The sequence below is a fragment of the Oryx dammah genome, unplaced genomic scaffold, assembly GCF_014754425.2.
Source record: "Oryx dammah isolate SB20612 unplaced genomic scaffold, SCBI_Odam_1.1 HiC_scaffold_14, whole genome shotgun sequence".
NCBI lineage: Eukaryota > Metazoa > Chordata > Mammalia > Artiodactyla > Bovidae > Oryx > Oryx dammah.
This window is the reverse complement of record NW_024070198.1, coordinates 34,664,808-34,689,958: the sequence shown is the minus strand read 5'-3', so window position 1 is coordinate 34,689,958 and position 25,151 is coordinate 34,664,808. Positions and strand designations below refer to the sequence as shown.

Below are 25,151 nucleotides of genomic sequence, written 5' to 3'. Positions count from 1 at the left end.
ATGCCAGGCTTCTCTATCCTCCACTAACTCCTAGAGTTTGTTTAAGTTCATGTCCATGAGGACATGAGGATGAGCTGGTTGTATAGCATCGCTGAGTCAATGAACATGAATAACAATACTGTATCATAAACTTCAAAGTTGCTAAGAGACTTTAATTATCATTAACTCCCCAAAATTACAATTAGGTGACATGACTGAAGTGTTAGGTCACGCTATGGTTGTCATCATACTGCACTATATACATCTATTAAATCAGCATATTATACATTTTTAACTTATATGGTAAGATGTCAATTATATCTCAACAAAAATGTTTTTGAAAACCTAGCATTCATATAACTCAAAACAAAGGGTTTATTAAAAAAGACAATGAAAACCTACTATTATGTAACAGTATATTAAAAAAAGAAAATATATAAAATATAGCTTGTGTTACGAAGTAATAGGTTTGATTTTCAAAGAAGACTACCACCACTGTGACAGCAGAGTTAAAAACAGAAACACTGCTATAAGCCTGAAAGCAGGACAGAAATAATGTATACACTGCAGCACTATTTGTAAAATCTGAAATATCAAGGTCAAAAATTCTCTGATTACAAAGATACTTAGGTTTTATGAAAAGAAAAACCTACTAGGATTTGTTCTTCTACAAAAGACCTACAGTGTGATAATTCTGAGAAGAGGCACAATTACAATGAAACATAGAGAAACATTGCATCTGTTGATATAACTACACTATAAAAGATTAAGGATCTTCTCACCTGTTCTGGGTTTGCTATGAAGTTTATGGCAGTATGGTGGCGATCATCTTCCTGTAATAAGCTGAATGTAAACTGATAATCAATCAAAAGGCTGTCTGTAGGGGAAAAAAAATATAATCCCGATATGTACTTTTAAAACTTGCTTGAAAACAAGTTAGGTGAAAATATATTGAATATCAGCATTGAAAATTATTGTCATTAAATTACTAGTGGTGTACTCAAGACTGGCAAAATATAAATTATTGTAATCAAGCAACAAAAAGTAAAATGCAGATATAAAAGCACTTAACACTTCAAAATTATATTTATTACTCCTGCTACTATTATAAAATTTCTACAAACTACAGTTTTTCCTGGAAAAACTACACAAGAGAATAAAATAAAGTCATCCATAATCTTACAATCAGAGAAAAACAGAGGTAATATTTTGGCACATTATATTCAAGTTAAAATTGTATAAATAGATAACAGGGAGACATTTTGATATTCTACTTTTATAAATGCAAAATTTTTTGAAAACATGAACTTAAATGGCTAAGTAAGTATGGTTTTAGAAAAGGCAAAGGAACCAAAGATCAAATTGCCAACATCTGCTGGGTCATCGAAAAAGCAAGAGAGTTCCAGAAAAACATCTATTTCTGCTTTATTGACTATGCCAAAGCCTTTGACTATGTGGATCACAATAAACTGTAGAAAATTCTGAAAGAGATGGGAATACCAGACCACCTGACCTGCCTCTTGAGAAACCTGTGTGCAGGTCAGGAAACAACATTTAAAACTGGACATGGAACAACAGACTGGTTCCAAATAGGAAAAGGAGTACGTCAAGGCTGTATACTGTCACCCTGCTTATTTAACTTATATGCAGAGTACATCATGAGAAACGCTGGGCTGGAGGAAGCACAAGCTGGAATCAAGACTGCCAAGAGAAATATCAGTAACCTCAGATATGTAGATGACACCATCCTTATGGCAGAAAGTGAAGAAGAACTAAAGAGTCTCTTGATGAAAGTGAAAGAGGAGAGTGAAAAAGTTGGCTTAAAACTCAACATTGAGAAAACTAAGATCATGGCATCTGGTCCCATCACTTCATGGGAAATAGATGGGGAAACAGTGGAAACAGTGGCTGACTTTATTTTTTGGGGCTCCAAAATCACTGCAGATGGTGACTGCAGCCATGAAATTAAAAGACGCTTACTCCTTGGAAGGAAAGTTATGACCAACCTAGATAGCATATTAAAAAGCAGAGACATTACTTTGTCAACAAAGGTCTGTCTAGTCAAAGGTATGGTTTTTCCAGTGGTCATGTATCCATGTGAGAGTTGGACTGTGAAGAAAGCTGAGCGCTGAAGAATTGATGCTTTTCAACTGTGGTGTTGGAGAAGACTCTTGAGAGTCCCTTGGACTGCACGGAGATCCAACCAGCCCATCCTGAAGGAGATCAGTCCTGAGTGTTCATTGGAAGGACTGATGTTAAAGCTAAAACTCCAATATTTTGGCCACCTGATGCGAAGAGCTGACTCATTTAAAAAGACCCTGATGCTGGGAAAGATTGAGGGCAGGAAGAGAAGGGGACGACAGAGGATGAGATGGTTGGATGGCATCACCGACTCGATGGACATGAGTTGGGTGAACTCTGGGAGCTGGACAGGGAGGCCTGGCGTGCTGCAATTCATGGGGTCGCAAAGAGTTGGACAGAACTGAGCAACCAAACTGATAGTGAATATTTCACCACATGCCATAAAGCATTTACTTGTCCCTATTATTATGGTAATTTTTACTTTGTGAAATCTTTTCAATATTATTTAAATAGAAAAGAATTCTATTATTTGGAAACATAACTTTCATATTATGCCTTCAGTCATTAGGTACCGTTAAAGTTAGAAGTAAAGATAGGAACAATATCACTGGATTTATTGTCAAAGCATCATTCTTCATGTTGCTTCCTTTATACCTTGTAAGATCCACTCTATATATTTCTTTTGTAATTTAAGAAAAGGCAATACTTTGTTTTTCCAAGATTTTTTTACAGGTACCATTATCCATTATAATGAGGATTACATAATAGGTCATATTTCTGCTTTTCATATGATTGCCAGAAAATGCAGGGAAGACTCAATGGCCCAATGTTGTTCCAGACACTGGAAATATAAAATAATAAAAGACAGAGATTTCTGTCCCATGCAACCTATACTATATCAAATGGACACTGAAAATTAATAAGTAATTGAAGCATATAGTATAATAATGAAAATAAGTGTAACAGTCATAATCCAGTGAAGAGGAGAGAAATTTCTGTCCAGGTAGGAGTATGCTTGCAATTTTGAAAAGGAAACTTTAAAGATAATGAAGCTGAAGCTGAAGCTCTAATATTTTGACCACCTGATGCAAAGAGCTGACTCCCTGGAAAAAATCCTGATGCTGGGAAAGACTGAAGGTAGAAGGAGAAGGGAGTGACAGAAGATGAAATGGTGAAATCCCATCAATGACTCAATGGACACGAATCTGAGCAAACTCCAGGAGATAGTGAAGAACAGGAAAGCCTGGTGTTGCAAAGAGTTGGACATGACTTAGTAACTGAACAACAACAATTTAAAGGTCAAAGGTAGTTAAGAGAAAAAGCCATAGCAGTTACAAGAGAAAGTGTAATCCAGGCAGAGGAAACAAAGCACAAAAACCTCAACAAAAGAACAAGTCTTAAGTGTGATTCCTATAAAGAGACTGTGGCAAGAATGCTACAAAAAGTGATGGCAGAAACAGGAATAGCAAGGAAGGTAACAGGAAGGGGTCAGACACAGTGATGAATTAGGAAGGTGTAACAAACACCTTAGCTAAATAAACAGATGCAGCATTTTAAAGACAGAAAAGTAAAAGGTTTTATTTTTTGGCCCAAGACCAGGTAAAATGCCAGCATTAACTGAGATGGGTGGGAACAGGTTTTATTTGTTGCCAGTGTGGAATTAATTAGAAGCTTAGTTTTGAAGATGTTAAGTTTGAGTTACTTATTGAGTATCTACATGATATGCTGAGCTCAGGAGCCTAGTGGATAACAATTTGGAAATCATCCGCATTGTAATGACCTCTAAAGCTGCGAAGCCAAGAAATCACCAGTCATAAATAGAGCAGAGGTGCCAGGGATGAGCCCTGAGGTAAGACAATGTTAAATGATCAGGTCCTCTGAAGAAGCCCACAAAGGAGACTGACAAGGCAACCCACGAGACAGAAGCACAACCAGAATTCAGTGTCCAGCGAGCCAAGTGAACGAAGGGCTTAGAAAGGAGAACAGTGATCACCTTGGTCAACTGCCGCTGAGGAGGTTTTGGAAGTACAGACAGCTACAATACCAAGGAAAGACACCATCAATTCAGAATAAAGAGAAAATACTAAACCCAATGGACAGGAGTCTGAGCAAACTCCTGGAGTCACCGAAGGACAGGGAAGCCTGGTGTGCTGCAGTTCATGGGGTTGCAAAGAGTTGATCAAGACTGAGCGACTGAACAACCATCACCGCCACTGAGGAAAAATAAACATTTCAAAACTATTTTCAAATGCTTATCTGAATAATTATCTTCCTGTTTTTCTTGCTTGAAACTTAGCATTAAAAGTCAGGAACAGATGGCTTTTAGGAGGAAGGGACTGGGTGATTGGGACACTTGAGCAGCCTGGGTAGAGGCTCCAGTGCCCCGGTCCTATGAACATTCTTCTGCTTTAGGGACTCCAGTCCTCAGCCACAGTCACCAAACTCTTGCCCAGACATTCAAGTTTGATTTCTCTATTGCTATTTATTATAGTTGGAAGAACAAGATCAGTACAATGTATATTAAGCATGGTAATATCAATCCTAACATCATCTGAGCTAGAAAGTCAGTCTGAATCCTGGGGCAAAATTAGTAGGAACATTACTGAACTCTTGACTAATCAAGTACTACTCTGTGAATGTGAATTTTTATAAATTGAAGAAAGTTCGGAATTCTACACAAAATGGTTCCTTTTAAGGTTGCTTAAAGTATTCCAGAAACCAACAGTACAATTTTCCACTTAACCAGAAATTATATTTCGTTCCCTAATTTCAAATACTATCATGCTGGTATATTTTAAAGAGGTTGCAAATGAGAAATTACCTGGCGCAAAACATATACCTTAATGCCATAATTTACTCTGAACTTCTTAGCTAAGTAGGGTACAGAACATAAAACATTAAAATCCTCTAGTTTATGCAAATGTGTATAATTTGAAAATAAGTTTTTGTACCGCTTTAATGAAGCAATTTATTACGGTATAAAAAAGAAAATCATGTTTGACTATATATCAATTTAAATAACATTGAATTATTGATGAATACAAAGAAATGACAGAATTGGAGGAGTAAGTGTGAACAGTGAGGTGAGAGAGCTTCTTTTTTAAACTAGGAGAAAGAGCAGTTTTTCATAATTGGCATAAATAAAATTTAGTGGAATAGAAAAAGTCGATGATAAAGGAGAGAGAAGTTACCCTGGGCTAGGTAAAAGGCAGTGACCTCCTAACTCAAAGATGGCCCAGATGTGAGTCCCCTGGGTTTGTGTGGGTTTTGTTTGTTTCGTTGGTTTTTCTTTCTTCTGTATCTCTCTCCACTTGTGTGCTAAAGTAGCTGTCATCTAGAAATACCAACAAATTCACATCAAAAGGAAAAAAGAAAGCCTTAAGAAAATCCTGCTACTGAGATTGTACGATGAAGCCCTGTACCGCATACCCATCCTGTACCAAGGTGAGCAGAGGTGGAGCCCATGCTGCTGCAGGAAACTGGACAAAGTGTTAAGCTTTGTTAAACTCAGTGATAGGTGGAATTTAGAAAGATGGCAATGATGACCCAGTATGCAGGACAGCAAAAAAGACACAGATGTGTATAGCGGACTTTTGGACTCAGAGGGAGAGGGAGAAGGTGAGATGATTTGGGAGAATGACATTGAAACATGTATAATATCATGTAAGAATCGAATCGCCAGTCTATGTCTGATGCAGGATACGGCATGCTTGGGGCTGGTACACGGGGATGACCCAGAGAGATGTTGTGGGGAGGGGAGTTGGGGGGGGTGGTTCATGTTTGGGAACGCTTGTACACCCGTGGTAGATTCATGTCAATGTATGGCAAAACCAATACAGAATTGTAAAGTAAAAAAAAGAAAAAAAAAAAAACACAAAGAACATGAAAAAAAAAAAACAAACTCAGTGATAGGTCCACAATTTGAAAATCATGTTATTGCTCAGTCACTCAGCCATGTCTGACTCCTTGCGACCCTACAGATTGCAGCAAATCAGGCTTCCATGTCCTTTTATCATCTACTGGAGCTTGCTCAAACTCATGTCCATTGAGTCGGTTATGCCATCCAACCATCTCATCCTCTGTTGTCCCCTTTTCTTCCTGCCTTCAATCTTTCCCATCATCAGGGTCTTTTCTAATGAGTCAGTTCTTTTCATCAGGTGGCCAAAGTATTGAAGTCTCAGCTTCAGTATCAGTCCTTCCAATGAATATTCAGGATTGATTTCCTTTGTGATTGATTGGTTTGATTTCCTTGCCGTGCAAGGGACTCTCAAGAGTCTTCTCCAACACCACAGTTTAAAAGCATCATTTCTTCAGTGCTCAGCTTTATGGTCCAACATTCACATCCATACATGATTACTAGAAAAACCATAGCTTTGAATAGACAGACCTTTGTCAGCAAAGTAATGTCTCTGCTTTTTAATATGCTGTCTAGGTTGGTCATAGTTTTTCTTCCAAGGAGCAAGGGTCTTTTAATTTCATGGCTGCAGTCACCATCTGCAATGATTTTGCAGCCCAAGAAAATAAAGTCTGCCACTGAATCATGCAGGAGGTCTTTTAAAATTATATGTCCTACAAACTATATATATACTATACATATGAAAATACATACTATACTTTTCAGCATAGTTTAATCTTTCATAATTAAAAAGGAAAACATGCATTCTGTATGTTTAAATGTAGTACTGGGGCAACAAAGGATGAGATGGTTGGATGGCATCACTGACTCAACAGACATGAGTTTGAGCAAACTCGAAGAGATAGTGAAGGACAGGGAAGCCTTATGTGCTGCAGTCCACAGAGTCACAAAGAGTTGGACACGACTTAGTGACTGAACAACGAATATAGTAGTAACTAGAGACAATGGCAACCCACTCCAGTGTTCTTGCCTGGAGAATCCCAGGGAGAGGGTAGCCTGGTGGGCTGCCATCTATGGGTTCACACAGAGTCGGAAACGACTGACGTGACTTAGCAGCAGCAGAGACAACTATTTGAAAACTTTGTGAATAGGAAAAATACCAAAGATATATTTCAAAGCTTGAAGAAAACTATAAACACTACATAAATCAATCTTGTGATTTTGTAGGCTGAGCCCTGAAGGTTGTAACAGCTGTACTAAATATTCTGGCTAACAATTAGCAAACTATCTTTGATAATTCCAGGAAATCTAGACGCTGGTGATTAATTTCCCAATTAGATCTAAAAGCAATATGGGTAAGTGGGATGTACAAACATGGTACACCTTAAGGTAAACATGAGGTTGCTCATATGTCTGGCCTCAAATTTTGACTGTATAAATGAAAATAATTATGAAAATAAAGAGAAAAGAAAAGTTGACATCTTTTGTATTGTGAATCTGACTTGCATAGTAAGGAGAGAAAAGAGAAAAATCTCAGTTTGTCAACAATAGAGTAAGTACATATAATTGTATGCATTGATATGAGTATGGCGTTAGGTCATTTAAAATATCTATGCAGTATGCATGAAAGAAAAAAGAAAATCTAAAAATATCCCACATAATTAAGATAAAAGACAAGATAATAACACTGAAAACTACAATAAAAGAGAGTTAGGTAAGTTAAAACTGTAAGAAACAAAACAGAAATAAAATGCAATTATATAATGGCAAAATTAAAAATAATAGATCAGAAAATAAGGGAATTAAAACATAATTCTGCATCAGTGCTATCTAGGTCAAATCTGAAAAAGCCTCTGAGAATAGAACAGAGATGAAAATCACTCAAGAGGAAAATTAGACACAGAAATTTTCAATATGTGCATGGAAAATACTGTTAAAGCTGACATCAAAACAAATTGAAAAGAAACACTTCTATGTTAAATATATGATAAAAATCTGTTGAAGATTCAAACCTAAACATTAAAAGGAAATAACCTGCATAAAAGATTTAAAAATCCAGTATTATTCATAATAGCCCCAAAGTAAAAACAATCTCAATGTCCATCAGTTGATGAATGGAAAACAAATATGATATGTCCATACATTTGAATATTGTTTGGCCATAAAGAGAAATGAAATACTGATACTTGCTATCATTTTGGATATGATATGAGTGAACCTTGAAAATATCATGATAAATAAAAGAAGCCATCACAAAAGATTACATATTCCAAGATGTCACTTATATAATATTTCAGAGTGGACAAATCCATAAATATAGGAAACAGGATGTCAAAAGCTAGGGGAAAGGAGAAGCAGTGACTGATAACGTCTCCAAGATTTCTCTTAGGAGAAAAAGGTTGTAAAATTAGATAATGCTGATGTTTTCACAGCCTTGTGGATATACTGAAAATCACTGGGAGGGATTGGGGGCAGGAGGAGAAGGGGATGACAGAGGATGAGATGGCTGGATGGAATCACTGACTTGATGGACGTGAATCTGAGTGAACTCCGGGAGTTGGTGATGGACAGGGAGGCCTGGCGTGCTGTGATTCATGGGGTCGCAAAGAGTCGGACACGACTGAGCGACTGAACTGAACTGAACTGAACTGAACATGGAAAAACAATGAATAAAAATAATTTAAAGCTATGATATGCTGATAGAGACAAGAGAACAGATGACGTACCTAAAGGCATTAAGAACAAATTACAGAATAATAACGTTGTGAAATAGTTCATTTGTAATGCTATGCTTGGAAAAGAAATAAATACACAAAAAGTGTTCATGTTTTATTTACTGCTGCTGTTACAAATTACAAGAAACTTAGCAGCTGAAAACAACACAAATTTATTCACTTACAGTTCTGGAAGTCTGAAGTCCAAATGATTCTTACAAGGTAAAATCAGAGTGTGACAGTAGTTCCTTCTGGGGGTGCTCAAAAAAATCTGTTTCCTGACTCTCTTAGCTTCTGAAGACCTCTCACTCTTTAGCTAATGAACCCTACTTCTATCTTTCCAATCTTTTGCTTTCGTGATTACAGTTCCCACCACTGTAGTCAAACCTCCCTCTACCCTCTTTCAGAAGAACAGACATAATTACACTGGGTCCACCAGAATAATCCAGGATAATCTCAAAATTCTTAATTGAATTCTATCTACAAATGCCCTTTTACCATTTATGGTAATATATTCATTCACAAGTCAAGGGTTAGAATGCGGCCTTCTTTGGAGAGTGAGGCATTTATTCAGCATAAAACAGTGTTAGTACACAAATAAAAGACTGGGAAAGTATCTGATACAATGTTACCAACAATTTTCTCTGGATAGAAGAATTATCAGTGCTTTTTAATTTGTCTTTTTGTCTATCTCTTTTCTAGAATGAAACGTGCGTAACTTTCATAACTGGGCCAAAAGGGGGAAATTTTTTTAAAAAAAGTGTGCAGAGAGCTTTTTTCTTTTGATCCTTGATCTTTAATGTGCTTTCCACATGACTTACACTTGCATGTTAAGAAATTAAATTTATATGGCTGCATATCTTTCCAAAAATGGCATATCTAATTCCAAATTCACTTACTTCTTAGGTACAGATGATTGAAAACATGTAAAATAATCAGACTGTCTTCCTAGTCTTCTGTGGCTAGAAAAAATCAAGGGTGAAGTTCCAACAAGCAACAAATTTTTTTAGGTAGTTCAGTCAATACAGACTAGTAGTTTTGGAGCAAAAAAAAAAAAAAAAGTGGCTCTTATTTACTACAAATAATTAATAACAAGTTATATATAAAAATCAAGCTCACGAGTAAAACTCAAACAGTATGCTAAAAGGAGTTTAAGCAAATAAAATATCGAGAACAGATTTAAAAGGTCAGATATTCCACCAAGCTAATGATTAATTGTAAAGAGATGACTAAAAATTTACACATAGAAAAATACATGTTCAAAGAGAACTTGAACTGCTAGGGAAGTTTCTGAATACATGCTATATTGGGGGTGATGAGCAAATGGTGAATTTTGCTTTACTCTTTTATCAAAAGCTATATAAAATAATTTTTTTAATAAAATAATAACCAGTGATAAAACCCAGCAAAGATACTGGAAATGTCTATATATCTGAGGTCTAAAGGCAAACATGTCAGGATCGCAAAATGAAATCAGTCAATTTGCATATGATGTATAAATGCACTGTTCAGACAAATTTCAGAAATTCTTAACTTGAATGTTTTGAGAAAGGAACTAAGGTTTAATGATTTGCTTTTTTACGAGTGAATATTGCATTTTACTTTTAACTCAGCATTATGCACAGTATTTAAGGAGATCTTAATTGTAATCTCCCATTTACCAACTGGGTTATAGTATGCTGGTTAATTTTCTCAGTGAGATTCAGTGGTACAATGAAGATAATACCACCTACTTCATAAGACCACTCTGTGGGTTAAACATAACCGTGTTAGTATGTATTAGTGCCACTGTCTCATAAAATCAAGGCATTCAATAAGTATTATGTCACTTTCAATATTCATTGTACTGGGGCTGAATGAATTCTACAAGATTTCAAAAATCAATTTCAGAGTTGCTCAATCATGTCTGACTCTCTGCGACTCGATGGACTGTAGCCCACTAGACTCTTCTGTCCATGGGAATCTCCAGGCAAGAATACTGGAGTGAGTAGCCATTCCCTCTCTAGGTGATCTTCCTTACCCAGAGATGGAACCTGGGACTCCTACACTGCAGGCAGTTTCTTTACCATTTGAGACACAAGGATAGCCAATATACTAATATATGTGTTTTTAAATATATGAGCTAATGGTTATGTATTTAACCATCCTGAGGAGTGTGAAGAGGATATATATAGACTTTGAGGACAACAACATTGAGAATCCTAGTATGTTTTAAACAATGGCATATGTAAAAGTACATATCACTGATAAAACACATGTATAAGTACATGTATATGTACAAAATCACTGTAAATGGTGACTATAGCCATGAAATTTAAAGATGCTTGCTCCTTGGAAGAAAAGCTATGACCAACCTAGACAGTATACAAAAAAGCAGAGATGTTACTTTGCCAACAAAGGTCTGTCTAGTCAAAGGTATGGCTTTTCCAATAGTCATGAATGGATGTGAGAGCTGAACTATAAAGAAAGCTGAGGGCTGAAGAACTTATGCTTTTGAACTGTGGTGTTGAAGAAGACTCTTGAAAGTCCCTTGGACTGCAAGGAGATCAAACCAGTCAATCCTAAAGGAAATCAGTCCTGAATATTCACTGGAAGGACTGATGCTAAAGCGGAAACTCCAATACTTTGGCCACCTGATGCAAGGAACCAACTCATTGGAAAAGACCCTGATGTTAGGAAAGATTGAAGGCAGGAGGAGAAGGGGATGACAGAGGATGAGATGGTTGGACAGCATCACCCACTTGATGGACATGAGTTTGAGTAAGCTCTGGGAGTTGGTGGACAGGGAAGCCTGGCGAGCTACAGTCCATGGGTTTGCAAAGAGTTGGACACAACTAAGCGACTGAACTGAACTATGTATAAGAACATGTATGTGCCAACTTAGACAACTGTTTAGTAAATGATACAACTTAAGTAAATATAAGGTCAGGTATACTTATAGTCTAAACGTATCACTCATAATTAAAAAGTAACTATGGGAACAATGCCTCAGAAAATGAACTAAAATGAGCTCTCATGCTCTATTGCCCTCACCAAGCTATCTGACTCACTGCAAGCAGCCTGATTATATTAAAATTAAAAGTTAACATTTTACTCTCCTCTTAATATCCTTCAATGGCTTCTCATTTTTCTTAAGGTGAAGACCAAATGCTCTATAAAGCTTATATAAAGCTCTGCTTGATCTGATCCTGCATATCTCACATACCTCATCCCCTGATTCCTTCTCCTACTTCTCGGTGTTAAGGTGGCAGCATCTCACGTGCCATGATCTTTCCAACCACTGGCCTTTGCGGACACTGCCGCCACTGATTCCACTTCTTCCCATCGTCACACCATCACCACTCCACTACCAAGGCACGTCATCGCTTCCTCATTCTCTTGCTTCACCCACTTCTACCCCTTGGTCCACGAATTAGGTCAGGCTCTCTTGTAATCTATTCCCAAAGCATCTATAATTCTTATTCAGAGGTCTTATGATCATCATATCTAGGTAATTGTATGACAAGTTTAATATCTATCTTTCCTACTGCTTTATCAGCTTCAATGGAGCAGAACACAAGTAGTTAGTCAATCCCTAGAGTAGTTAGTCAATAAATATACGTTGAATGAATAAAGAAAAGTGAGTTAATTCCAATAACTGACAGTCTCTCCAAGCTCTATTAGTGTAATTCTTGAGTAAGTAAAAATTAAGGAGAAAAAAGATGTCATCCTTGTGCATATTAAATGAAATAATAATAAATTACTTTGCATGTAATAAATACTCAATAAATACTAACATTTCCTTGCATGCTGAACAGTACTATCCATGCTTACAATTATTAATTAAGAATTTCTACTAAGCTCGAAACATTTAGAATAATTGCAAAGGCAAAATCTGTTGTTTAGGAACTTTAAAAGCTGAACACTTGCTAGGTACAGTATCACAGTAAAAAATACAGAACCCTTGCTGTTATCCACACACTGACTCATTGTGGGGCCTAAGATACATACTTCAACCCACTGAGTCTTACTTTTTCCTCAATGAATAACAGAAGATGAACCATGATCACCAATGTCTACATGTCGATGATTCTAATTTACAAGTTTTCATATAATATACCATGATCTCTTCAGAAGCCACCTCCCTTTGCTTCATACTATCTCCAAGTAGCTAAGCTTTCTGCAATGATACACGGAAAACTGCTCAAATTGTACTGGCGGCAAATGTTCCACAGGTTAACTAGAAAAACAAAGATTGAAACTCATTTTTATTTAAATGAATGCCTGGTGCTTAAAGCTTTTCAATGATGAACTGACCCCTTTACATAAATTAATTTAAAAAATAATGTAAAGCAACTTTTACTTGATAACCTATAACATGATTTCCAAAAATTTTGGTCAAACACCCCATCAGTTAAAAAATGTGCCCACACAGCAACAATATATGTGTATTCATTTATTTATTAATAGTTTACATGTGTATTCCTAGTATATGTACTGAAAGCTTTCCTAGGAGCCACAGGCTTTTCTATTATAAGTATGTTCTAACAAGAGAAAGTCCTGGGCTCACAGATTTTCTTTCTAGTGAGTAAAGAAAACCCACATTCAAGTAAACAAATAAGTGAGATATAACTTCATTTTAGTGTAAGTGTTAGGATAGAAAAAAAAAGTTCTCATAATCCCTAAGCAAGTCTATTTTAGGTAAGAGTAGAGTAATAGAGATGGAGATTTTGAGGCAGAAAAATAGTAAATCCAAAAGCCATGATCTAAGATAAAGTCTAGGATATCTTAGAACAAGCAGATTAAGTCATTAAGAACTTCTATAAAAATAAATGACTGTCATAGAAATTTCCAAATGTTCAGGAATCTAATTCTGAACTCTTGTCTTATTAATTTGATTCCTATACCAAATAGGAACCAGTACAATTAGAGTTACCATATGTCTGGATATCTACCAGGTGGGAATTTCTCACTATTTTTCCTTTTTATAATTTTACTGAATATTCTAAAAGTATATCATTTAAAATAAATTTAATGATAACTTACTCCAATGCATATATTTCAAAAAATTAAACTGAATGAATTCTAATTAAAACTATATAAAATTTATATATCAATTTTGGTAAGTATATTTTCATATGAAGACATCATTTGAGAAAATAGTTTAAATTTTTTTAATTATTTAGGTCCTGTTTTCATTTTCTTTACCATGACATTTTAATTTTATTCATATATATATATACATATTTATATAAAAACAACTCAGGTTAAATATATCATGAATTTTACTAGAAATAGTTTTATCACCTGTAGTTGACAGTGGGTGATAGAGACCCAAAAGTGGCTATAGACCCAGGCTGCCTGGATTAAAACTGGATTTGACATTTCCTCGCCCTGTGATCTTATATAAATGAATCAACTTTTCTCTGCCTATGTTTCCACAAATGGAAAAAAAAAAAGGTGATAATAAGCATACCCTTCTCATTTGAGGATTTAATAAGCTAATAAATGGACAAAGCTTAGAATAACCTGGCACAGTAAGTGCTCAATAAAGTTTAACTAGTTTATCGTTATTTTAAAATCAGATGGTTTTCCAGTTTTATTTAATAAATGATCCAAAATAATGAGCTATATATCTGTGAAAAATAGTTGTTCACAATAGGAATATGAGACATGCTATTACCTCTTTTATGTGGAACCATTCTCAAGACATAATTTATTTAGAAAAGCATGCATTCAGCATCAGAAAAGCACATTCAGCATCTTCATACAAATAAGGAGCTATCAACCGTTGCTCAAGACTTATAAGGCCCCGCATAACATTTCATGGCTTAGCAAGAAAAGTAAGTATGGGCAAACAGCTGTTGCGCTCCTTCGCAGTGGGCACCTTTACGGAGGACACACTCAGCACAGATCTGCTTGGGAGCCCTGGGGGGAGGTTTTCCGACATTTTTGCTTCCCGCCTTAAACTCTTTTTTTAATTTAACTATTTTTACGGTGTTTATTTACATAACCAGAATAACATAACACATCTTTATAAATGTACAATCAAATAAATTTTCATCCCTTTTCTAAGTTAATAGCAACTTTTTTCTCTCAGCTTTTTTCACTTTCTCGTAATTGTGCTGTGTCGTCCTTCATTTTGGAATATGCTAAGATATTCAATAATTCTAAGATACATATTTAAAAACACTGGCGTATAAGCTTCAGGAAATTAAATAAAAACACATGAATCAAAGAATAAGATTAAAATGTCAACCATGTGGCTCATTTATGTTTTACCAGATCAATCTTCAATCCATCATTCTTCAATTTGTGAAATATAAAAATTTAGATTCTTTGTGTCGCTCAAGGTCATTTCTGCTCTATTTGCAGATGTACCAGGCAGATCCTATTTAAATTGCTATTTACATTTATCATTTTAAAAGTCACATAAACCATTAAAGTACAACATATTTCATTTAGAAGAGGAGAAATTTTTTATTCTGTTTTAAAACAAAACACAGAATAGTTACACTAAACATAAGGTTAATTCAGGTTTTAATTGTTTTCACTATTTTACATGACATAGAATTTTAAGTAATTAAATTGAGGCTGATATTTATTAATTTATAGCTATAAAAAACACTAGAAACAACACAACACATACTAGAAATATTATCTCTCATTTATGAAACAAAAGAAAAAATCAAATCCAATAAATAATACACTTATAAATAATGTCTTTCAGTCAAGACATAAACATCAATTAAATAAATCAATCACTGAGAGGTTTTACAGGGAGATAAATGGATAAATATTTTAATTTTTAGTAATATGAATGAAGGCAAGATGTGATCAGTGGTAGAGGTGAGAATGGAATATAAAAGTAGTAACTAAAATTCTAACTCTTAAAAGAGGGAAGTGTATTATTTCCATCACAAAATTGCACACTGAACTCTAAAAAGCAATAGGAGAAAAGCAAAGCAAAACAGCTATTTTTTCAGAGAAAAAGGTGACAAAAATATATTAGATTACTTGGAAATATACTGAAATACAATCAGCAGTTTGAACATTACATATAGTAGAAGCATAAAGTAGACGATTTCAGTAAGTGGCTTTTCGTACTCTGATTCTACTCATGGAACTATATCCTCTGTAACATCTTCATAGTCCAGTCTTTCATCTTGTGTTTATGGTTTTCTTCACTATACTTGCTATTATAATTTTTCAAAATGCATTTAAGAAAAAAAGAAATTCTACTACTTCGTAGCTACTACTTTTCATATTTGCCAAGAATCATTAAGTCCTTCAATGTTTACAGGGGTCAATCAAATTTGATATCATTGATAAAAACTTTTTTCCCATGTGATACTTGATAGCTATCAAATACATTTGATTTGGGGGTTTAAACTGAATTTTTAAAAACTACTAAGACTGTCTATAGGATATAAGTGCTGTAGTATTAGTTTCAATTAAATTAACACCACATAGTGGTCAATTGCTTCAAGTTACAGTGTGGACCTGCATTTTAAATTTCACTCCAGTCTTTAAAATCAGGATAGTTTCCATTAACACTATTACAAGAACCACTGACCTTTTTTCTCTTTTTTAAAAAACACCGTTTCTTTTAAATGTTATTAGTCTCTTAAGGTCTCATAACGAGTGACAAGACTGCCATCTAGTGCTTTATGACTATTCCTATAACATTTTAAAGAGACAATGAGAGTCCTATATAATAGTTGAGCTTCCAATATGGTAGTCACTAAGTTACACGTGTCATGAGTAATTAAAATGTGACTAATATGAATTGAGATTGCCATTAGTATAGTATAAAAGCTGTATTCAAACACTTGGAAAAAATAAAAATAGGCCATTGATTTTTTATACTATGTTTTAGATATTTTGAATTAAATAGAATATATTATCAAAATTAACTTCACCTGTTTAATATTTGAGATATAGCTAGTAGGAAAATTTTAATTCCACATATGGCTTACACTAGGTTAATTTGGACAGCACTGATCTACAGAAAAATCATCTTAGTCTTAAATATAAAAGGCTTAAATTAGTGTATTCATTATTTCTAAAAAATGGAATGTAATTTATTTGTGTCCATAATTGTAACTAAATTTCTCTTTGGGGATAAAATAAACACTAAAATTTAAGAAGAATCAAACAGGAATTTCTAATTTTAAAAAGTCAGACAAAAATATGTCCCCATAAAATCCAGGATGTTTGAGAGAAGTAAATAAAATTCATGTGGAAAAAGGAGAGAACGGGGATAAATTAAAACAAATAGAAAATAGACAATGTGAACATCAGTAAGGACAATAATTGCAAGCGGACTGAAACATGTTAAATACCCATGTGTCCATAAGTTTATGATACAAACACAGCAAATCGAGCTGTAACCTTATTGAGCAAAGTGATCTTTATTTTGAAAACTGATATTTTTTAAAATATATTAAAAAATTATCATGCCTTTCCTATGTGCCTGTAGCAATAAATAAGCAAATGCCTCGCTCAAGGAAATCTGTTTTCACAAAAGTTTTCCAATCAAGAAATAAAGGAGTAAGAATACCAGTTTATAACCCCTAAATCAGTTGCAATCTAACATTGAGCATCAGTGTCTGCTAAGAACAAAAGAGAGACTTGCAGGCATTATGTGCTTCAGTTACGTGTAGAACACAAAACCACCTGTGAAAATATTCCCTCCAAAATCATATCTGAATCTGATGAAACCTCTAAATCAGGGTTTCTCAACCCTCATGGTGTTGAAATTTGAGTCAGATGAATCTTGGTTCTAAGGAGCTCTCATGTGTAATGTAGGACATGTATTAATAGCAACCTCTACCCACTGGTAGTCCACAGGCTCCACACCCCATGCCTACTTGTGATACGTAAAAACCTCTACAAACACTGTCAAATGTCCCATAGACTACAGAAATATCTTACTAAATTTGGGGATTTTTATGCTACATTCTCAATAAAACTATAAAAAATAATTAAAACATGGGTTTTAGTAAGATTTACTTAATTGAAACTTAAAAAATTCTTAAAAATTTCAAAAAGAAGTTAAAATTGAACCACAAACTATACAGAAAATAATATTAAAAAGCAAACTTAAAAACTGGTCAACCACTTGTAAACGAATGAAACTAGAACACTTTCTAACACCATACACAGAATAAACTCAAAATGGATTAAAGATCTAAATGTAAGACCAAAAACTATAAAACTTTTAGAGGAAAACAGGCAAAACACTCTCCGACATAAATCACGGCAGGATCCTCTAAGACCCACCTCCCAGACTATTGGAAATAAAAGCAAAAATAAACAAATGGGACCTAATTAAAATTAAAAGCTTCTGCACAACAAAGGAAACTATAAGCAAGGTGAAAAGACAGCCTACAGAATGGGAGAAAATAATAGCAAATGAAGCAACTGACAAAGAACTAATCTCAAAAATATACAAACAACTCCTGCAGCTCAATTTCAGAAAAATAAACACCCCAATCAAAAAATGGGCCAAAGAACTAAATAGACATTTCTCCAAAGAAGACATACAGATGGCTAATAAACACATGAAAAGATGCTCAACATCACTCATTATCAGAGAAATGCAAATCAAAACCACAATGAGGTACCATTTCATGCCAGTCAGAATGGCTGCTATCCAAAAGTCTACAAGCAATAAATGCTGGAGAGGGTGTGGAGAAAGGGAACCCTCTTACACTGTTGGTGGGAATGCAAACTAGTACAGCCACTATGGAGAACAATGTGGAGATTCCTTAAAAAACTGGAACTAGAACTGCCTTATAACCCAGCAATCCCACTGCTGGGCATACACACTGAGGAAGCCAGAACTGAAAGAGACACGTGTACCCCAGTATTCATCGCAGCACTGTTTATAATAGCCAGGACATGGAAGCAACCGAGCTGTCCATCAGCAGATGAATGGATAAGAAAGCTGTGGCACATACACACAGTGGAGTATTACTCAGCCATTAAAAAGAATACATTTGAATCAGTTCTAATGAGGTGGATGAAACTGGAGCCTATTACACAGAGTGAAGTAAACCAAAGAAAAACACCAATACAGTATACTAACGCATATATATGGAATTTTAGAAAGATGGTAATGATAACCCTATATGCGAGACAGCAAAAGAGACACAGATGTATAGAACAGACTTTTGGACTCTGTGGGAGAGGGAGAGGGTGGGATGATTTGGGAGAATGGCATGGAAACATGTTATAATAATGTCATATAAGAAACGAATCGTCAGTCCAGGTTTGATACAGGATCCTTGGGGCTGGTGCACTGGGATGACCCGGAGGGATGGTACGGGGAGGGAGGAGAGGGGGGTTCAGGGTGGGGAACACGTGTACACCCGTGGCGGATTCATGTTGATGTGTGGCAGAACCAATACAATAAAGTAATTAGCCTCCAATTAAAATAAATAAATTTAAACATTAAAAAAATTACATATATTAAAAAAAAAAGCAAACAAATCAAATGGAGGCAAAAACAACAATTACAAACTATAAAAGAGAAGGACATCACTAAGGACAAAACCTAAAACAGATGAACTAGAAAACAAAATCAGTGAAACAATGAATAAACCCAAAAGCCCACATTTATATATGGGGGAAAAGAAGATGAACAACAACAAAGAATCTACCAATTAAAAAACCGCCAGATCCAGAGATCTCAATTGAATTTAGTTAATCTCTGAAGTTCACTTCATACTGTTTAACTATTCTTTTTTTTCTTTTTCTTTTTCTTTATTATTATTTTTTTTTTACTTTACAATAACTATTCTTGTTTTAAAACACAATCTTGTAAAATTCATCTTTGAAAGTTATTACCATAGTTACACAAAATGAAGTTAGAAAAGAAAAAGCACACTTAGAATGGCTAAAATGTAAAAGACTATACAAAGTGCTGAGAGTTTTTGAAGAACTGAAATTCTCATACACGGCTGGTGGAAATGGAAAATAGTACAACCATTTGAGAAATCGTTTGCTTGTTTCTTGAAAGTTAAACATATATCTGCCATATGATCACTACCCAATAACAGGATCTTTCAGTACAAAATCAGTTCTGCTTTTTAGTAAAACAGAAATTGCCTCCCAGAAAAATCTATCACAGAATTCTATTTGTTCAAAATTTAACCATAATGAACAAAGATTACATTAAAATCCAGCTGAGTTACTTAAGTTTTCTTTCTTGTTGCATGTTCAAAATAAGATTTACTGCTGTTTTACTCCTCAGAGTGGAAAAAAATGCACTAAATATTAAATAATTAGAGAATATAGCAAAGAGACACTGACTTCCCTAGCAAAATACATGGAGCTATAAGATTCAAAAATAGAAATGATAAACTATTAATGACAACATTAGTTATTCAAAATGAATTTTATTACCTGTAAAATCACCTGAGACTAATAAAACAAACCAATTATCTAAAATAAAAAACAAAAATACTTACAATAACATGTTCCTCTAAGTGGATTACCAACATAGCGATTTTCAGAGTCACATCTGTAGAAAAACAAAAAACTCATTTACTATTAAATAACAAAATTCAAAAGCTTCATGTTTTTCCTTCAAGCAAACAAGTAATTAAACTCTACATTAAAACATATTAAACGCTATACTATTAATTAAAGTTTTAAAAGCAAATCTTCAAAAGAATTAATGTAGAAAGCCTATACACAGACATGAGTGAGAGAAAAGGTGGAAAAAAACACACAAAAGGAATATAGAGGATGGGATAAAATTATGAATTTAGAGGATATGTATTCTTCCTTAACAACATGAGGAAGAATTTTCAAGTCTGGATAAAGATTTAAAGACATTTTGTATGGGGAAGTGTGGGAATTCATAAATAATATCATTTTCTTACTTCTGGTAATCAAAATTAATATATTTTCCCCAGTTTCTAAACCAATTAATCTGTATTTTTAAAAGACATCCTCAATTGTATCATGGAGAAAAGTTTTCTTTAAATCATCAAGATTAAATTCAGGAGTTCAAACTTTGAAGTCTTGTAAGCAGATTATAATGAAATGGAAGAACAGGTGAGCATTCAGTCTCAATAATTCTAAGTTAAATTCTTCAAAAATATAGTTAACTACAATAGTATTTTGAACATTTCTGAAGTTTGTATTTTTCCAATCCCTGTTTCCAGAATTCAGTTAAAATGACAATTAATGCCTAAAAGAGATATAGCTTGGTTTTACATAATGCTACTTCTTGGAATGTCCTACAAATTTAATTATTATAAAATATATACACATGGGTAACTGAATAAAGTGCCTCAATATTAAATTATATGTAGAATTTTAAAAAGCAAGAAGGTTCTTCCAAAAACGTCTTTAGTTTTAGTTAGAACCAAGGAATACATATATATTTTAATCAATGAAGATCCAAACACTTGAGAATAATAAAGTAAATAATCAGTTACATTCTGAATGCATTTTTCAGTCATGCTAATATTTTGTATCCATGAAAAAAAATGCAGTGAAGAGTAAATATTTTTCTACATTAACTACAAAATTATTATATAGCCCTTTATACCACTAACTTTATTCAGGTATAGGTGACTTCTCCAAAAGGTACTTTTTAAATGTGTGATATATAGTAGTTTTGTAGCTTTAGAAAATGATGAAAGTCATTACTGCTGGGTTAAGCACTTCAGAATCCATACTATTCCTATATTATAGTTCCTTTCTTCAGACTTAGCTCCTTAAATCCTACCACTTTATACCAAATATATACATATCCTTTCTTTAGACTTAGCTCCTTAAATCCTACCACTTTATACCAAATATATACATACGCTAAAGGACTGATTTACAATACTGCTATAATTCCTTCTCTCTCACAAAAAGTAAACTTGACTTGTTGCAAATGGATAACTCAATATTGCACTTCCCTGGTAGCTCAGATGGTAAAGAATTTGCCTGCAATGCACAAGGACCAGGGTTTGATCCCTGAGTTGGGAAGATCCGCTAGAGAAGGGAATGGCAACCCACTCCAGTATTCTTGCCAAGGGGGGTTCATGTTTGGGAACGCATGTACACCCATGGTGGATCCATGTCAATGTATGGCAAAACCAATACAGAATTGTAAAGTAAAATAAATAAATAAATAAATAAATCACATCATCTGCCTGTAAAAAAAAAAAAAAAAGAATCCCATGGACACAGGAGCCTGGCGGGCTACAGTCCATCAGGTCACATTTTCAGAATAGGAAAACATTCAACATAATACTCCCTGCATTTTCATGCATGATATTCCTTGCATATCTTATTGCCTAAATATTGAGTAGAGGACTTTCAAGTTCCCATAGCAATTTAACATGACAAACTTTGACAAACGACCAGGGATTTCAAGTACTTTTAAATTTATCAATGAGTTAACTTTAAAAGCTCCAACCCAAACCTATTTTCCAATATGGAAGTTATGAAGTTTTCATTCTTGTTATTAATAATTCATTTTTTCAGATAATCAATATAATTATAACATGTATACCTTCAACATAATTTTGACAAGGAATACTTAAAATTTTATTTTCTCTAAACCACAAATTTTCTCAGAAGGATGAAATTATATGTTTCTGTTTAGGAAATAACTTCTGCTGGTTTTCATTACCCAAACTTAGAATTTTAAGAGAAATAAGAAATTAACATGACCTTGATAAGAATAAAATTCAAAGGCTTTACAGAGTTCTTGAAGGTATTCAATATAAAAATGACATTCTCTTTACATTTTCAAACTCAAAAAAGTAAATTAGAAACAACATTGTCTAAAAGACTTTATATTAATCATTACTGAAAAATTTTGAATGATTAAAAGTACTTTCAAAATATGAGCTGAGTTTAAACACCAGTTTTTGGCATTTTAATTTCAGATTTCATTTAAAGACTCACCAGTGTTTACAAACAACAGAGAAAATAAATAGTTGCAAAGCAAACGTAATGAAATTTCAGACATAAAATTCAGCTGGAAAAACACAAAAGCAGATATAAATAAACTGAAAGACGTTCCTTGTTTCTCATTAGGCTATCTCAAGATCATCAAGCTGGCAGTTAATTTCAAAGATAATGGTTAACTTGATCTAAGAAAAATTCTAATGAGCTTTAAAGGAGCTAGAAAAGTTGGTCCCAATGTTCACATGCAGGAATAAACATACAACAACAGCTAGAAGTAGCAACGAAAGGAAGGGCTTTGAGGGGACCTAGACTGAAAAGACATTAAAATATACTCAACATGTATATAATTAAAACAATATGGTATTTGTACATCAATAGAAAGATAAATGGTACAGAACAGAAATTCCAGAAATAGGTACAGCTACTATTTACTAAAATTCTAATGTATGATAAAAGCAGGGTTTTAAATGACTGGGGTAAAAAGACAGTCATCCTCTTACATAGTACTTGAGACAACTGGATAACCATTTGGAAAAATGTAAGATTAGATTCAATCCTCACACCACGCACACACACAAAACACTAAACATAATTATAGAAGTGCTATCATCATCTATGCTAAATTTTCTGGTTTTGAAGTTAGTCACATGCCCTGCCCATACTCCAGGAAAGGGGATTATACAACAGTGTGTGAAGACCAGCAGGCAGAAATTATCGGTAGTCACCTAAGGATTTGTCCACAATAATATTTTTGTTATACAGAAAGTTTTTATGATAAGATATTTTGATACAATTTTTTGAGATATGAGTATGTACAATTTAATTCATATAATAAATAATTTGAGAAGCTAAAAGTATTTGACTGAGGTCAAACTCAGATTATAAGGGGTAAAGAGAATATGAATGGAAAAGTATACACATAAATTATTCTTCAAACCAATTAGTATGGTACTATATAGATTACATTAATAATAATTCTGTTATGTAAGCTAAGTAATGTTTTTAAAATTCAGAATCTTTCTGTATAAAGATTAGAAACAAACATTAAAAGCCTTCACAAGTCTTCTGCCTGGCTTAATTAAAAACATAACTTCAAAGTATTTCTGGGTCTAAGCAAAGACATAATCATCCTCTGTTCCCACTAAGCAAACAGCCAGACCTTTTTATAAAACAGGCTTAGGCTGAAATATTCATTAGGGACTTTGCAGGGTAAATATTATCATTACATGGCACCTAAATAATGGTTACCATTTATTTATGTGATCATATTAAATCATAAATATCATTTTGAAAGAAATAAAATATGAAATAATCCTCCATTTCTAAGTGTTAAAATATCACCTTTCATTTTGTTTCTACTTATGTAAATACTTATATATATTTATATATATATCTTACTGTAAGATACAATTTTTCTACTCAGAAGCTAAAGAAAGGTTAAATCTAATTGCTATAATTTGAAATATCAAAACATAATATTTAAAACAACTGAGAACCTGATAAATTTATGTTTTTATAAAAATTATGAAAGTTATACACAAGGACACACTTGCTTTTGTTTTGCTTTTCCTCTAAAGGGACTCATAAAAATCATATAAACAAAAAGATTATATTAAGTAATATCACAGTATCAATATTGATATCATACTTCTAAGACAATGTATCATAAACAGTAAAAATTCAGATATGAATGTATGATAAATCCTGAAATAGTAGAAGAGGTCCAGGTTCTATAATGTAATGCTACTTACGGACTTGAGAGTCCAGTAATAATAAATAGAGCTAGCCAGGTAATTAAAAACTACTAAAAAGAGTAGGTTTGTTTTTTTTTTAATACTTAAAAATATTGGAGAGCAAAGGGGTGAAAAATTACCAGGCCAAGATGCAGAGAAGGATAGAATCCCAGGATGCTGAACCATTTCAGGGGTCCCTTTGTCTCCAATTATGAGTGGGAACAGCATATCACAGAAAAGTATTGGAGCTCAGGCACACCAAAGACTGGTAAACTTAACTTAAAGTGTAATTTTAGGATTAAAGGCATTAAAAGGCCTTCCAGAGACTGCAAATCTGCTTTGCATGCTAAATCGCTTCAGTCGTTTCCAACTCTTTGTGACCCTATGGACAGTAGTCTGCCAGGCTCCTTTGTCCATGGGATTCTCCAGGGTTGCCATTACCTCCTCCAGGGGATGTTCCTGACACAGGGTTCAAACTTGTGTCTATTATGTCTCCTGTATTGACAGGAGAATTCTTTACCACCTGTGTCACCTATGAAGCCCAAAGCTACTTTGACCCATCCTTATCCCAGAAAATCGTAAGATACTACTATTCTCAGGCATATAGGAGAATTAAATTCTCTTATGATTTAAGCAATGGTCTCAAATTTTCTACAAACATATTTTGCCAATATGGCATCAATAAAAAATGACCAGGCACAGACAGAAATAGACAAGAAAACAAGAACAGGAACCAGCAGAAACTAAGGATAATGGAAACAGAGCCATGGGAATTTAGAAAAAAGCCACTGACTTTAAAATAACTATTAAATTGAAGAAGACAACAGGCAAGAATAAAAATCTGTCTAAATTTTGGAAACTATAAAAGGCAACTAGAAACTA

The 25,151-nt window shown here is 34.0% G+C and overlaps 1 protein-coding gene across 1 annotated transcript in view; it reads right to left on the bottom strand.

The window, feature by feature from the left end:
- Positions 1-25,151, bottom strand: part of ATRNL1 (attractin like 1) — a 794,298-nt gene that overhangs the window by 508,034 nt on the left and 261,113 nt on the right. Inside the window, exons 21-22 of the mRNA XM_040255081.1 lie at positions 20,088-20,140; positions 762-856 (exon numbers count right to left, since the gene is read on the bottom strand). Coding sequence (XP_040111015.1) covers positions 762-856; positions 20,088-20,140 — 148 coding nt within the window. The remainder of the gene's footprint in view (positions 1-761; positions 857-20,087; positions 20,141-25,151) is intronic.